The sequence below is a fragment of the Procambarus clarkii genome, chromosome 24 (genome assembly GCF_040958095.1).
Source record: "Procambarus clarkii isolate CNS0578487 chromosome 24, FALCON_Pclarkii_2.0, whole genome shotgun sequence".
Classification (NCBI taxonomy): Eukaryota; Metazoa; Arthropoda; class Malacostraca; order Decapoda; family Cambaridae; genus Procambarus; species Procambarus clarkii.
Window position 1 is genome coordinate 12602819 of NC_091173.1, and position 17938 is coordinate 12620756.

At 36.6% G+C, this 17938-nt stretch overlaps 1 protein-coding gene and 1 non-coding gene across 2 annotated transcripts in view; both read right to left on the reverse strand.

Moving 5' to 3' along the window:
- The window catches only part of Nrx-IV (neurexin-4), a 56899-nt gene extending 43095 nt beyond the window's left edge, over nucleotides 1-13804 (reverse strand). The window contains exons 1-2 of the mRNA XM_045747912.2: nucleotides 13652-13804; nucleotides 10822-10911 (exon numbers count right to left, since the gene is read on the reverse strand). Coding sequence (XP_045603868.1) covers nucleotides 10822-10911; nucleotides 13652-13712 — 151 coding nt within the window. The 5' untranslated portion in view covers nucleotides 13713-13804. The remainder of the gene's footprint in view (nucleotides 1-10821; nucleotides 10912-13651) is intronic.
- Nucleotides 13805-17040: 3236 nt separating this feature from the next.
- Nucleotides 17041-17239, reverse strand: LOC123761887 (small nucleolar RNA U3). Its single transcript, XR_006773277.2, has one exon. It is a non-coding gene; the product is annotated as a small nucleolar RNA U3 (small nucleolar RNA).
- Between the last annotated feature and the right edge of the window lie 699 nt (nucleotides 17240-17938).

A 17938-nucleotide genomic window follows, 5' to 3' on the forward strand; every position in this document is an offset into this window, starting at 1 on the left:
ATACTCAAAGCTACAGAAAACATGCAGCAAAAAACAAAAACAAAAATGCAATTAATAATAAATTGAGCTCTCTTAAAGGAACATGCTCATGAACACACACAAAAACTTATAGAAGCTTCTACTGCATGCTGTGCATTTTTTTTTTATTAGGTTTTTGTTAGAATAACTGTGCCATATTGCAAAGCCTTGAGAGTGTTTATTATATTAGACACTTCATATACTTATTCAAAAATATATTAGCAATAACTGCTTGCTGTATGTGATGAGGTAAACGTGTTTTAATGGGTAAAAATGCTAGATCTATTATATACCTAAATAATCTGTAAACAGCTATAAGCACTGGTTGATTACTAAATTGGGAATTGAGGTGGTACCTCCTCCCCATTCCCAAGCTACACACACCTGCACCGTGACACAATCAACTTCATGAAATAGGCTTCAGCTCAGCCTCAAGATCAAAACATTAAGTTAAACCTTCACTTCTTAAATTACTTGTTTATGTATGAAGCTTACTTAAAATGCAGTAAAATTCCTTTAGTGCCACTTGCACCAGTAACTTTGACCTTGTTATAAAATATGGGTAGATCTTGGTTTGACTGGCCATCTTTGTAAAATGTCTGGCCAAACTAGCAAACATGTTTGTAGATTAGAACCTGATGACATGTCTCAAAAATATGTAGTAATATAGTACAGTATACTCAAAATACTTATTACACCCATACTAGGTAAATATAATTTTAACAAAGTTACCAATAGTTTGAAAGTAATTCTAGTAATGGTATGGGGCACATTTAATGTCACCTACTGAGCCAAGCCATATTTATGATTCCCATACATAAACACAATGTTTTCCATCCCTCCTGTGTTACTGCTTGGCAATGGTTTGGACTGCTGTTTCATGTATGACTTCATGGGCTCCTTGTACCTTAATTATACCTGGCCTGGGGCCAGACTTCACCTGTGAGAGCTTGGTCCAACAGGCTGTTTCTAGGAGCAGCCCGCAGGCCCACATACCAACTGCAGCTCAGTTATTCCGACACTTCTTGAAGAAAACTATTCGGTTTTATCTTGAAGGTGTTCTTTTGTTCAGGCAATATTTCTTGTATTCGTTGGGAGGATGTTGAACAACTGTGGACCTCTGATGTTCATAATGTTCCCCTGATTGTGACTATGGCACCTCTGTTCTTCACTAGTTCTATTCTGCATTTTCTTCCATATTGTGGCAGCAAGGCCACAAAAAAGCAGTGGAGCAAGGATTGTACCCTGAAGAACAGAGCTTTTCACTGTGCTTGCACTCAACTTTATTTGATTAAATGTTACTCTTTGCATTCCGTTTGACAGAAATTTGAATATCTATCATCCTACTTTGCATGTCTCACTTAGTAGACTTTCATTCCATGGTCACATTTATCAAATGCCACTGTGAAGTCCGGGCATACGACATCAGCATTATGTTTTTTTCTAATTATGCCTCAGTGATTTTATCATAGTGGTCAAGTAGCCACGAGAGGCATGATCTTTCCATTCTAAATCCATGATGACCTGGGTTGTGGAGGTCATTGGTCTTCATAAAACTGGAGCTCTGACTCCTGACCACTCTCTCAAAAACTGTACAGTACTTTTATTATGCGGGAAGTTAATGCAACTGGTCTATAATTCTTAGCCAATGCTTTTCTCCCTCCCATGTGTAGAGGAACTCTTTCTGCTGATTTAAGCGCATCTGGTATCTCCCCCGTGTCCAAGCTCTTACTCCACACTATACAAGTGCCTGTGGGACTTTTTTTTTTTTAATTTCTTTTATAAATATAGAATTTCACGAGTCTGGACCCAGGAATGAGTGCATGGGCATGTTGTCAATTTCTCTTTCAAGATCTGCAGCATTCATGTTGATATTAGTTATATTTTCAGGGGTTTGGATATCATGCTAAAAGTGTTAGTGGGTTGAGTTGGTTTTCGAAGTTTTGGAAGACCCTATGGTATTAGTTAGTGCCTATGAACAACAGCTACAGTGCGGGCCAGTCCAGAATAAAAAAGAAATAATGTTGACAAAAATAGCCAAAAGGGTGCAGGCACTTAACACAACAGAACGATGGATGGGAGACTAACCTAAATGATCTGTCAGGAGTATCCAGTACAGTAATTGTATTTTAACTCTATTTGAGAATGAATCCTAATGTTTCAACAGTTTCTCTCCTAAATAGGTCATTCAATATGGCAAAATCAGTATTTATTTTTATTAAAGAAGCAAGAATTTTTTCTACATTTTAAAAGTGCTATCTACCATATTTATATTTTATCTTTATTTTAATTTTATCTTTACTTTTAATTAAATTACTGCAGTAATTTCATTTCAAATTTTGTTTCCACAAATTAAATTCTACCTCCACTACTCTGTGCTAAAGCACTTTTTGAACACTATATTCACCTAAATACTCTACGGCTATTTAAACTTTTAAGCCAAGTGTAGCAAATGCTATATAATGTACGTTCAGTACATTCAATGAGATTTTCAATAACAAGCATTATTAACATTGCGGGTCTGCACATGATGACTTGTAGATTATGGTGATTTACAGTATTCTAAACACACACTAAAAAGTGTTTATACTAAAGGCTTGTTGCATAATGCAATGTCACAATCAACTTTCTGAGCATGTGATTTATCACATCTTAAATCATATAACAAAGAGCACAATAGCTGGCAAATCCATGCTTGCAAGGCCTGATATTTGTGACAAGGGTTATCATAATAACTTCAGTGATATGTTTTAGATGGAATTTTATTGCACCTAACAAAAAAAACAAAAAAAAATCCTAAATATAAAATAACACACTACAGTAATTAAATAAAGATAAATATATATAAATTATATACTGTACAACAGATAAAAGTACAGAAATAATAAAATCATCAGCTGTATATTCCTTCAAAATTACTTAATAGATTGCTATATTAATTCATGCACAAATAGAATAACAAAAACTGACTACAACTGCTAGTATAATGCAACACATATGAACTTCAGGTAAATACTGTTGGGCTGCTTTCACTATTACTGTGATGGGTGCTTGTCGAAGATGATGATCTAGGTTATTTCAGGTCTGGAAAATTCATTTATAGTCCTGAGGACTGAAGATGCTAGAGACTTTGTCCTCCTATGGAGGGACTACTAAGCATGCACTGTCATAAACATAAATCATGTATGTATGAACATACAACATATATATGTGCATATACTGTATGTGTATATGTATGCATATACTGTACATGTATATGTATGCATATACAATATATGTATATACTGAACATATCCATATAATTCAATCATCTAGGCACTTGGAGCTTCAAACACTCGACCTTTAGCATGGGAGATGAGTGCTCTATCAACATTTTTGAAAGCTAGCCACAATAGAGAAGAATTTCAGAGGCACCAAACTGCTGCCCAAACTGAAACCTTAAGCCTTCTCTGGGTGCCCACTTGACCACAGAAGAATTAGGTGACAGAATTAGATTGTGGCTAGCTTGCCCCTCCATTTACATTTTTTGATCATTTTTGTAGATGGAGACAACATTACAAGAAACATCTGGAGCCTTGGAATAGCTTTTGAGGATATTTAAAACCAAATTCTATGGTTTGCTTTCATTTCGAGTTGGCAAAGTTTTGGTATCCCTTGCTACCTTTTAAAAATTAGTTTTGAGGCTTGGGACGTGAGAAATATGCTAGATGTGATTAAATTTGTTTCAGACATGCTTATTTTGAATTTGTTTATTATATTATAGGTTGAAATGAAAAGTTTGCTAGCCCATTGGTTGTGGAAAATGCATCCTGGAGGCTTCTCCAGTTGCAACATATCCCTCACTGCAGTGGATTGGAATTGGTCCCATATAGTTCATTGAATAAAGGTTGTACAGTACTGTATTGTGATTTAGACATTTTGTTTATTCACTATTTTGTATTTTTCCAGTGATTTGTAGTAAATTACTGTTATGATAGATCTGCCATAGTCTTGCAACTTTTGCTCTAAAAACTAGAATTGAATTGAACTTGTAGGCTTACATATATCCAAGAAGGATAAGCTTTTAATAATGAAAGCAAGTTTCAGAAATCCAAAATAGATAATTTATTTCCAACAATGCTATTCACTAACATTTTAATTTTTTTCTAAACAATAAAATAATTAATATTTTTAATAAATCATTTCACTAAAACAGATCTTGGACCCCACAGCTCCTAAGGTCAACTCTGGTTGTGGTGCATTGAGGGAGTGGTTGTGGGGCATTGCAATAGATTAGGGTGGTGTTGTGGGTTCTTGCTGGTAGTTGAAATGGTGGTGCCTGTTGTGTGGCAGTAGTATGGTGGTGTGGTTGTGGTGGTATTACTTCCCTTTGTCTTGTATATTACAAGAGAAATAGAATATGTCTTGTATATTACATATACAGTACAGTACTCTTCACATTAGAAAGGTGTATCATCTTTGCTCATGAATTCCTCAGCCACTGTTACTTCTGGTGCTGTTAAAGGCTCTCCATTAGCAATAAGATCATCAAAACTTAAGTAACTGAAGGTAACTGGAGTTCTCTCTCGAGTCACAACCTGCCCAAACTTTTGAGCAACAACAACAGAATGAAAGGGATCAAGCATGGTTTCTTCAAAATACCAGTTGTTATCAATTTTGCCATCTATTTTTACCTTGGTGTCTACCGTGATTTTGCACAGTTTTAGTACTGGAGTTGTCAGCTGGAATGAAATTCTCTGTAGCTCAAAGCCAATTCCAACTCCTAAAGCCTTAACTAACCCTTCTTTGAGACACCAGTGGCGATAGAAAGATGACAGCTGATCTCTCTCTTCTGGAAAACTGCGGATTTGTGTCCATTCATGCGGTGTAAACTGCCGTCTCATAGTGTGAAAAAAATCTGGAATACTTTTCCCACCAACGTAATCAATTTTCATTACATCAATACCAACTTTACTTCCTGAATCAGCAGCTAGCACTGCCCAATCTCCTTGATGAGATACATTGAAGTCCACATCTTTAAGATTTTCTGATAAAGAATTGACTAAATATGGGCGACCTTTCTCAGTCCTTTCAAATGACACATTTGGCCATGACAAACCAAGAATATCTGTTGCTAATTTCCTCAACATCAGTCTTCCAGCCATTGATGACTTTGCATCCTTCTTGAACACAAACTTCCCTATGCGTTCCTTTTCTTCTGGTTGAATGTATGAAAGTGCCGTCATCCAATCACCCTTATTAGGTGTCCAAAGTTTTGTATTGAATGCCCATCGAATACTTTCCATGTTGAACATACAACTGATGAACGTAAGTGCACTATAGAGCTAAATCCTAAATTATTGATGGGCTCTGATGTCAGTCAATGTCGCAGTTTTGAATGAGCACTATTAATTGCTGACTATGAAGCCCCAACACAGGATGCCACCACCCTCCTTGCTCACATCATACCTAAAAGAACAGAAAATATGATTACCACTGACTGTGGTACTACTTTAACTATAAAAAGACTTTATTTACAAGGTTGTGTAAGTAGCTCGCTTGGTGGCATCCTGACTAGTCATGCTAAAACAATTTCTGCATATCATTAAGTCTAAAAAAAAGCTTACCATAGATCACTTAAATAAATCTTATAAAAGAATCATATCTTACAACTCTTATAAGCACAGAAAATAATTTCCTTAAGAACAAACGTATAAACAATTATTTGTCACCTTCCGTGGTTACTTGACAATCTACAAATCAATTGGAAAAATAAATCTATCCTTTCCATACACAGAAGCACTACTCTGCAAAAAAACAATATAGGCTAACTAGTATACTGCTTGATGACATTTTTAAGATTATATCTGAATAACCACAACTTAATTTACTACACGAACCTTCAAGGTATTCCATGCAGTACCATCAATTACATTTTTTCAAGAGATAAAAGCAAATGTAAATATGATTTTATATTCATATTTCATATGAGTAGTAATATTTTTGCAATTAGTGGAATATATGAAGAATAAGTCATGATGAGTACAGTGTGATGTCAACTATTCAAAATACAGTAATTGGTACCTCTGGATGTACAGAAAAACTCCAACTTAATTGAAAATAATGTTTTGAGGAGGGGGAGGGGAGGCAATTTTTGGATATTTGTGAATTATAAGACGTGTGCTAAAAATACCTATAATGACAATTTAATAGGAATACATTATTGTCCATGAAGGAAACTATAAAATTGCTTTGGTATTTGATATGAACTAGTGTCGTCTGCCACTAAACCATGCTTTCTCAACAATTAGTGTCCTCTGCCACTAAACCATGCTGGGACTTTATGGATAATAGGGTGGTCCCCATTAACCAATCATACTCCATTTAAATGGGAATGGAGAACTAAATATTTATTTTTTCAGATTATCTGGAAATGGCTAAAGTTTTTAATGAAGGAGTGTTTTGTTCAAGTTTATGTGGGATAAAGAAAGACAAATGACAATGAAATGTGAAAGAGTAAATATTGTACAGAGGAACCCCGGGTTATGAGCGTCCCTGGTTACGAGTTTTTCGGGTTACGAGCAGGATTTGGTTGGAAAATTTGCATCAGGATATGAGCGATGCATCGGGTAACGAGTGTGTTGATACGTGTAATGGCCGACCTAGCGTGTGATGGCCCCTCAGTTTACCAGTGCCTCGCGCCCAGTGACTATCCCGCCTGAATTCTTCACAAGGATTTACAGTGTTTTGTCGGATATTTGGCCATTTGAGCATAAAAGTTGTTATTATATATCTCGCAATGGGTCCCAAGAAAGCCAGTGGTAAGGTTCAAGGCAAGAAGTCGCATGTGAGGATAACAATAGAGGAAAAACAAGAGATCATTCGGAAGAATGAAAATGGTGCACGTGTTGTTGAACTTTGTAGGCAGTACAACAAATCCATGTCAACGATATGCACTATACTTGCCAAGAAAAAGGACATTATGAGTGCTAAATTGGCAAAAGGCGTATCAACAATCACGAAACAATGACCACAAATACTTGAGGAAGTGGAAAAGTTGTTAATAATTTGGATACACAACAAGGAGTTAGCAGTTGATAGTGTTTCAGAGGCCATCATTTGTGAGAATGCCAGGGTGTTGCACAAAGACCTTGTAAAGAAAACCTCTGGAATGAGTGCAGATACGATAAACTTTAAGGCAAGCAGGGGATGGTTTGACAAATTTAGAAAAAGAAGTGGTATTCATAGTGTTGTGAGGCATGGGGAGGCTGCCAGTTCAGACAAACCAGCGGCTGAAAGATTTATTGAAGAATTTAAAGTTTGTAGAGGCTGAGGGATACCTACCGCAACAAGTGTTTAATTATGATGAGACAGGACTGTTCTGGAAAAGATTGCCTAAGAGCACATACATTACCAAGGAGGAAAAATCATTGCCCGGACACAAGCCTATGAAAGATAGGTTTACGCTTGTGCTGTGTGGACATGCGAGTGGTGATTTGAAAATTAAACCCTTGCTTGTGTATCATTCTGAAAATCCAAGGGTTTTCAAACAGTATAAAGTGCAGAAAAACCAAATGTGTGAGATGTGGAGGGCTAATAATAAGGCATGGTTCCTTCCTCATAACACCACTCCTCTAATTCAGTCTATGGACCAGAAAATCATAGCGAATTTTAAGAAACTTTATGAAAGGGCACTTTTCCGGAAATGTTTTGAAGTGACTGAAGCACAAACCTCACCAGTTCCCAAAGTTCTGGAAACACCTTTTTAACATTTGCAGTGCTTTAAAACTCGTTGACAAAGCCTGGCAAGAGGAGACTCAAAGAACCCTGATCTCTGGCTGGAGAAAATTATGGCCTGAATGTGTACCAGAACTAGACTTTGAGGGGTTTGAGCCTGTAAATGAAGTGCCTGTTGTTGAGGAAATTGTTACTCTGGGCCAGAGAATGGGCTTGAAATTGAATGGTGCTGATGTGGAGGAGTTGGTGGAAGAACACAATGAACTGACCACCGAAGAACTCCAAGCCCTTCAAAAGGAGCAGCAAGAAGAGGCAGCTGAGGATAATTCTCCAGTGAAGGAGGAAAAGGATGTCCCTTCCACAACCATTAGGAAGTAGTGTCAGATGTGGGAAGAAATGGAAACTGTTATTGAAACGACTCGCCCAGAGAAAGCTGTAGTAGGCCGTTGCATTAATCTTTTCAATGACAATGTGATGCCTCACTACAGAGACATCTTGCGAAGAAGGGAAAAACAATGGATCGTTTTGTTATGAGAAAATCAAACAGTGAGCCACAACCAGGACTTAGTGGTATGCAGGCAAAACATGCCAGAGAGTGATTTTGGTTTAACACTTTGATTTTAATTATTTAAATAATAACACTTTGATTTTAATTAGTCCACACTTTTAACGTAAAAATTCATCCCTCCCATATATTACTAGTGGGGATCAAGCCCCAAAGTTATTGAATAGCATGATTGATGCAGACCTCGGTCATTGCTCAGTTGTAATGGTCTGGTGGTGGCAGCGCAAGGCGATTCTAGAGTTTTGCTAGAAGTCTGTTTTCACGTCATAGGGTTGCAGAATCTTAAGCCGGTCAAGCGGCTTAGGACCACATGGCGTGGGGGTCAGCTCAGTATAGCTCTGGAGGTCCCTTGGTTTGAGTAAGTGAATAAAGATTAAGGACAGGGTGAAGGTAAAAGAAGATTAAAAGAACGAACGAACACACCCATGTTACAATATGGATGGTGAAATACTACTAAATAAACAGTTCATGACTTTTATGAGACCAAAATTGGAATATACAGAAGTCGTATGGTGCCAAATCTCATGAAGTACATAAAGAAACTGGAAAAGGTGCAAGAGCATGCAACAAAATGGCTTCCGGAACTGAAAAACAAGAGTTACGAGGAGAGACACGAGGTGTTAAACATGCCAAACCTAGAAGATAGAAGAAAAAGAGGTGATATGATCATCACTTACAAAATATTAACAGGAATCGACCAAATTGACTAACAGGAATTCCTGAAACCAGCAACATCACGAACAAGAGGACACAGGTTCAAGCTAAAGAAACAAAGGTGCCAAAAAACATTAGAAAGTTTTCTTTTGCAGAGTGGTAGACAGTTGAAACAAAATAAGTGAGATGGTGGTGGACTGAAAAACTGTTAATTTCAAAGCATTATACGACAGAGTACTGTACTAGGAAGATGGGACACCACGAGTGTAGCTCTCATCCTGTAACTACTGAACATTTAGGTAATTACATATACACACACTTACTTTAGGCTTGTATTGAGATCACCCCCAGGTACTGTACCTATTTACTGCTAGGTGAACAGATAAAAGGTAGGCACATCCAACTATTTCTGTCCTGCCCAAGATTCAAACCCAAGATTACCAATTGAGTTAGGAATGAACCCAACTGTACTAGCACGATCCTTATAATACACCTGTTGATTGACGGTTATAATACCTGTTGATTGACAGTCGAGAGGCGGGACCAGAGAGCCAGAGCTCAACCCCCGCAAGCACAATTAGGTGAATGCACACATATACAATTTATTCAATATTGTAAATTATGTTTCTAACCTATAACTCATTATTTTACACCTTGCATACCTTTTTAGTTTCATTATTTTATCGGAGGCCATGCACCCATCATATGGGCAGTGGTAAAAGTATGTTACTGATTCACTATCCAAAAATATATCTAATATTTTTAGAGATAATACCAGACAATATCAGTTTGCAGTGCACAACATGGGACATACTGTATTAATTAGGAAAGTTACAATGGTACTACAGTAATCCATTAATAATAGTTTAAATTACAGTGGAGATATTAGCACAGCAGGTAAGGTCTCATCACTGTTTCACATCTGTACATTTGTAATGAAACACCGCATCACATCCATTTACTGTATAGTGTGTGTGTGTGTATATATATATATATTTATGTATATAATATATATTTTATATGTATATAATACATATTTATATATATACATATATATATATATATATATATATATATATACATATATATATATATATATATATACACACACATATATATATATATATATATGTCGTACCTAATAGCCAGAACGCACTTCTCAGCCTACTATTCAAGGCCCGATTTGCCTAATAAGCCAAGTTTTCATGAATTAATGTTTTTTCGTCTACCTAACCTACCTAAACTAACCTAACCTAGCTTTTTTTGGCTACCTAACCTAACCTTACCTATAAATATAGGTTAGGTTAGGTTAGGTAGGGTTGGTTAGGTTCGGTCATATATCTACGTTAATTTTAACTCCAATAAAAAAAAATTGACCTCATACATAGAGAAAAGGGTTGCTTTATCATTTCATAAGAAAAAAATTATAGTAAATATATTAATTCAGGAAAACTTGGCTTATTAGGCAAATCGGGCCTTGAATAGTAGGCTGAAAAGTGAGTTCTGGCTACTAGGTACGACATTATATATATATATATATATATATATATATATATATATATATATATATATATATATATATATATATATATATATATATATATATATATATATATATATATATATATATATATATATATATATATATATATATATATATATATATATATATATATATATATATATATATATATATATATATATATATATATATATATATATATATATATATACACACACACACACACACACACACACACACACACACACACACACACACACACACACACACACACACACACACACACACACACACACACACACACACACACAATAAAAAGAAATCTAAATTAAGTTTGCAAACTCACCATACAATCTTGCTTTATTTGCTTCTCTTGTCACAAGTTCAGAGGAGGCTGTCAGTGTCGAGGAGTCCAACAGCGGATATTCACAATAATCTGGAAACAACACACAGTTAACAAAGACAAGAGAAATGTAACATGTTTAACATAACCACAAAATTATTAATTATATAGTAGATTTTAAAAGTAGCGCATATCACCTGCTTGTAAAAATGCAACAGCCAAAAATAATCCATGAAAATCATGGTGCAAGACAATGAATAATAAGCACAAAAGTATATAGAATGCAACCTTGATTCGGCGAATTAGCCCCAATTCATCGCCTTTGAGGAGACCAACCTCAATTAATCAGATTGAGGGATTTGTTGCAACCTGAGATGCCCTCAGGAGACATGTATGTAATGCATTTTTGTTGTAATATAAATCAAGAATACATCATTCCTATATAAAGTACTACTAAACTGTACAATACTGTAATGAATCATATTGTATCTTTATACACCATAGAAAAGGAATACTATATAGTATTTACAGTAATTTGCTTGAATCCTCTTTAGGTGCCATTTGTAATCAAACATTTTGTGTGTGACAGTTACAAAGGATGTGTCAGCAATGGTAAACAAACATTGTTATCCCGACCATGCTGGATACCAACCCGAGTTAGGGAGGGAGAGGGAGGCAGTGAGGGAGGTACTGAGGGAGGGAGGGAGGTAATGAGAGAGGGAAATTTTTTAATTTCAACCTATCATATGATGGGAATTTAAAATTGTATCCTGTGATATGATGCAAAATATGTCCACCAGTCTGTGAACACCAGTCTGTTCTAAATACTAAGCAAATCTGCACATCACCCATTTCAGTGAACCAGAGTTCGTTGAATCGGGTAAGGAAATCCGGCCTGGAAAGTGTGCGTACCAAATGGAGATTTGCTGAATTGAGGCTCCACTTTACAGTATTCAGTATTCTACTATTATAACAGTTCCTTTAAAATCCTTACACAAAGTTAAAGTTTTATGTTGAAAATGTATAAAATACACAACTAAGAAAACTGTTTTTGAAAAGACCTAATAAAATTAATAAATATTGTATACTCTTTACGAAATATGCATTTATTATTTACAGTAGTGCTAAACAAAGAGCAACTGTCCTGAAAAATAACTTTTCTCAGTCCTGCAAGGACTCCCACCTTGTATGGGGGTGAACCTATTTTCTGAACACCTTGGGTTTATTGGTCAGTAAGCAAAGTTCTACTAATTACTACCATAAAATAAATAATATATATATATACATATATATATATATATATATATATATATATATATATATATATATATATATATATATATATATATATATATATATATATATATATATATATATATATATATAGATATGTCGTACCTAGTAGCCAGAACACACTTTTTGGCCTACTATGCAAGGCCCGATTTGCCTAATAAGCCAAGTTTTCCTGAATTAATATATTTTCTCTAATTTTTTTCTTATGAAATGATAAAGCTACCCATTTCATTATGTATGAGGTCAATTTTTATTTATTGGAGTTAAAATTAACGTAGATATATGACCGAACCTAACCAACCCAACCTAACCTAACCTATCTCTATAGGTTAGGTTAGGTTAGGTAGCCGAAAAAGTTAGGTTAGGTTAGATTAGGTAGGTTAGGTAGTCGAAAAACAATTAATTCATGAAAACTTGTCTTATTAGGCAAATCGGGCCTTGCATAGTAGGCTGAAAACTGCGTTCTGGCTACTAAGTACGACATAAATATATATATATATATATATATATATATATATATATATATATATATATATATATATATATATATATATATATATATATATATATAAATATATAAATATATAATATATAAATATATAAATATATATATATATAAATATATATATATATATATATATATATATATATATATATATATATATATATATATAAACACACATTTTTAATTTTTTTTTACAACTTAAGGTTCTGTTTTAATATGCACCTTCGAGACCGTCTGGTGTAACATTTTAACGAGGGGAGCCACCAAGCTTTATATAGTTTGGGGCTCACCAAGTCTAAATCCAGCACTGACTCCTAGGTGTTTTTTTATTGCTACATGAACAGAGGCAACAGATGACACGAATGTCGGGGTCAAAACAAAACATGTTCCACACCTTACTGAGCCATCATAATTTTTCCAACTACAGTATTAGTGGAAACTTACTACACTAATGCAACAATGCCAACCTAACTTTAATCTAACCAACCAAACTAAGCTGCCCTAACTCATGTTAAAGGTCTAGAATAGTGAAGCTGGTTATCAAGAACAAGTCAGATAAGAGAAGTAACCTTCCCTGATAATTAGTTATAATAAACACCTTTAACTAATCTAACTGGTGCTAATGGTAATGTAACTATAGTGAACAAGAGACTAACTGACATGACTAGAGAGAATGCATCATAAGATTCAACCAGTTCTTTAAGCTCGGCATTAAATACTCAACTAAAGCCACCCAAACATTTACATTTATTTAAATTTGTCCCAAGCCCACGCTTAAAGAACTTAAGTCTTACGCAATGAAACGGGTTGAAATGGTACTTTTCCTCATAAATATATGGTAGAAAATTACATAAAGGACATATAATGTCAAAAAGTGAGTTATATGAGTATTTTATGAACGGTAGTAAGACCAAGAGTAGGGTGGGGTGGGCCAAGGTTTCCACACCAGCTTAATACGGAACGTTTTCCAGACGTTCTCTACCCAAACTACACCTTATCTACCCATGTACCGCCCCCTGCGCATCTCTCACTGACCTGAACAGGTGCATAATGGCAGGTAGAAGAGCCCGAGGAGCGTGAGAGAGAGGTAATTCATCTTGAGCTGCCCATGCGACCAGTCTGCCCCAGCCTTCAGCGAACCAAACACATGACGTCACGACAACGGTCGGACCAAACACGCCATTTCTCGAGGGAATTTCCATCTCAAACTCAATATGCGGGGAGGAAGTGGCCTCCTTGTAATAGTATGTTAAATAAAGGAGTCATTGATTATAAATACATCATATAATGTATTTCGTGGCACAAAATTTGATTAAATGCTCACTGTTCTCTGTCTTACAAGTTCCTGTCACATTTTCTGTCAATAAATGCTCAGACTGCTCTAATTTTCTAACCAGCTAATTAAATTTTATAGTATTATTTTTTGTTTACCTGAATTTACCTAATGACTACTATATCACAAATGGCCTCGACGAGGAGAAGCTGGCGGCTTGTCAAAGCGTTTCGGGCAAGTGCTTAGTTATATGTTTCCTGGAATATGACCCGCCAAATCTTTTAACAACTAGGTACCCATTTTACTATTGGGTAAACAGAGGCTAGTTAAAGAGTGACACCCATAAAATCCTCCCCGGCCAGGATACGAACCCAGGACAAAGTGCTGGCAAAACGCCCGGCGAGTATCTTACAAATATATTACGGGGACTGCTTTTGACGGTATTGGTGTCCTGCGCCTCGCCACCCCTATCTCCACAGAACACCGGTGAATCTGTGGTTATGCGTCGGTAGACCAATACGGCAGCCATGGTCCCATCTACTGTAACTCACAGGGAAAGATTGCAAGACATGAAGCAGTAGTCAATGACATCATCAAGAGAAGTTTGGCTACAGTTGGGTGTCCAGCACAAAAGGATCCTCAGTCGTGCAGACCTGACAACAGTCACAAAAACCGAGATGGAGTCACCCTGCAGCCATGGAGGGTGTTCTTACATTCCTACTTACATATTTCTTACATACTTACATACTGACTGTCGTCAATATAGAGACTCAGAGTTCTCAAGGCTGTTGCAAGTTATCACTCAGGCTATGGTGCCAATGTCAGAATTGTCAAAATTATGTACCTTGCATACATCAGATCTTTAGTGGATTATGCTGCACCTCTGCTTGCTTTGATGCCTGGAAAAAAAGCTTGGAGGGCTTGAAAAATTGCAGAACGAAGCCTTGAGGATAATCCTTGGGTGCCCTCGTACCACAAAGACACTTAACATGAGAAAGGAACTTAATATTCCGACCGTCGTTGATCGTGTTGCTGAAATTGTTAAATTGGTATAAAAATGCTTAGGCTAGCTCATCCTAACCCTTGCACATAAGCCCTCCAGAATTTCTTTATTGAAGGTAAACATTGTTCCAAATGGAAAACTGGAACTGAACTCATAATGCATTAGATTTATAATTTGTACCGAGAGACAACAACGGCACTTTCCAGCATCGTGGGAGATTACACATTCCAACTTTAATCCATCCCTTTCCACCCAAGAAGCAAATTAGAGATCAGCCCAAGCTTCGTCCTGAGGCAAAGCTCAACGCATTAAGCCATACTGATGCTCTGTCCACAAAGCATTCTCTCTCTTAAATCATATACACAGATGGTTCCCTACATCGCCCCACGGGTGCAGCTGGAAGTGCATTTGTCTTGACAATGGTCGGTGGCTTATATTTTGAGTGGGGATTCTGTCTAAATAACTGGGCCTCTACTTTTCAGACCGAACTATTTGCCTTGCTTCTTGCACTGAAATGTTTACAAGTCTCCAAACTTGATACATTAATTGTAAGTGACTCTTTATCATCCTTAATTGAACTCAACTCTTTAAATATCTGTAACATGCTCGTGTCTGAAGCTAGACACAAATACTGTACAACAAATTTATTAATGATGGTAATAGAGTCCATTTCATGTAGACTTCATCTCATGTTGGCCTCCGAATGCATGACAGAGTTGATGAGTTAGCCAAAGAATCCACAGAAATCGAGTTTAACCTTGGATTATCAATAAGCAGTCTGAGAGCAATAGTACACCAAGAACTTCAACAAAATCTTGTAGACCTGAGGTAAAGTGAAATCGACACCAGTAATTATATCTATCATCATAATATCATGTAAGAGGAACCACACATCTATGGATCATCCAATAAAATCAGCAGACTTCTAGATGTTACTACTGCTCGGCTTAGATTCGGTTACAAGTAACTCTGGGAATTCTTATTATCTGCTGATATAGACCTGACCAAATGTAAACTGTGTCAACAAAATTATTCGCACACCCTCCGTCATTATGTAATGGAGTGCGAAAAGATACGTGAATTCAGAGACAATTCTATAACAAGTGTTCCAGAGATGTGTAAATATTTCATTCAAAATGATCTGCTACCAGAAATCTTAGCCAAATGTCCCCAGTTTGCTAACTGTAGGTAGTATCTAAGTGATTGTAACCTATCCACCGCTGCCCACTGGATGGGGGAGGTGGGGGAGAAATGCAGGACAAACATATCAATTGTCATACTAGCTCTCCACATATGTCAGTTGCTTAATTTAGAAACTGTACTTGTAGTCGGTCTCGAGCCCATTGTTGATGTAACGATGTGCAATGAATGTTTTAACTAGTTCATCAAGATTGTAACTTTCTTAGGTAAATGAATTGTGGGGTTCAATCCCTGAGCCCATTATGTGCCTCTGTAACCCTTTAAAATACCGCCCACAATATGGGTATGGGGTGCATAACAAATATACTAAATCTAAAACATGTACTCTCATAAACCCAATGTACCTTCTGGTATATATAAGTAAATAAAATAAAGTTATAAATGAAGAAAGCCAAATATGAATGTAGAATTGAGTTCATTTATTATGCACCCCATACCCATTCGGTGTGCTGTAATGTTACATTTTATACAATTCCAATTTCTTTCTTTATTATGCACCCCATACCCATCCCGTGGGCGGTGGTGTAAAGGATTACAGAGGCACATAATCGGTTCAGGAACTGAACCCTTTATACAGAGGTGCATTTTTGGTCGTGCGGGTGAAATTGAAACACCATACGCAATATAATTATTAAATAATTAACATATTTACAACTGTTTGATGCAGCCTATAGTGTGCATGTGCAGGTATGTACTGTATATGTAATGTGACCTTAATAAGCTATACTTTTATACCTATTTTACGTAAGTAGGAGCACATGCACTCGTAAAGACACAAGTACTCATCGCTTGCGGGGGTTGAGATTCGGGTCTTTGGTCCCGCCTCTCATCTGCTGTGCCTAAGCCTATTGGCAGTCACTTATTACAATATTATCTCCCCTGAGGGAGTGGACCATTTGGTCCTAATTAAAAAAAACCCATGGATACTCCATAGTAGACTTGAATCTCACCGCTCAGCCTGTGAGAGCCTCCTCCACTCCCGGTAAACCAGGAGGGAACGGTCATCAATGTCCAAGAGTCTTGTCTTGAACAGCTTCCCGCTCAGAGGCTCACACTCAGCTACATCATCGCGGTGTGATTTCTTCAGAGTTTCGGACAAGGAACTCGGCAGTCATACTATAGAATTGATCCTATGAAGTATGATCATAAGGTTCAGATCGTTCTCTCGAGGCCTCCCACATCGGTCTGCTGACTATCGAGGAACAGATCATCCAATCTTATTAGTTATGGAAACTTTAAAACAATTATAAAATAATACAACGTTATTTTAATATGCGCAACAAGCAATAAAATATACATTTTATAGCATCAACATTTTATAGTTTTATTTCATATATTATTATAAAGTTTGCTTATTTGAATGCTTTCGCTTCGATGTCCAAAGGTTTTGGAAAGGATGGGGAAGATAGAGGGATGGGAGGTGAAATTCTATAATAATAATAATAATATTTTATTTAGAAAAAGTACATACATAGATGCAGAGTTACAAACATTCTGATTGATTTATAGATAGATCTAGTACATACAATACCTAAAACCACTAGTACGCATAGCGTTTCTGGAAGATGAAGCGGGTGTAGAGAGAGAGGAGGTTTGAAAGTTCGGATGCCTGTACACCAGGAGTTGGCATATATGTGTGTGTCGTTTGTTGTGGTATGTTGGGTTGTCAGTATATTAGTTGAGTGGTCAGTGTTTGTGTCCTAGCTGGTGTCTGGAAGCCCTAGAGCCGATGGGTTGGCTGCAGGAGATTAATCTTAGCAACTATGCAGTCTCCGTGGTGTAGTGGTAAGACACTCGCCTGGCGTTCCGCGAGCGCTATGTCATGGGTTCGTATCCTGGCCGGGGA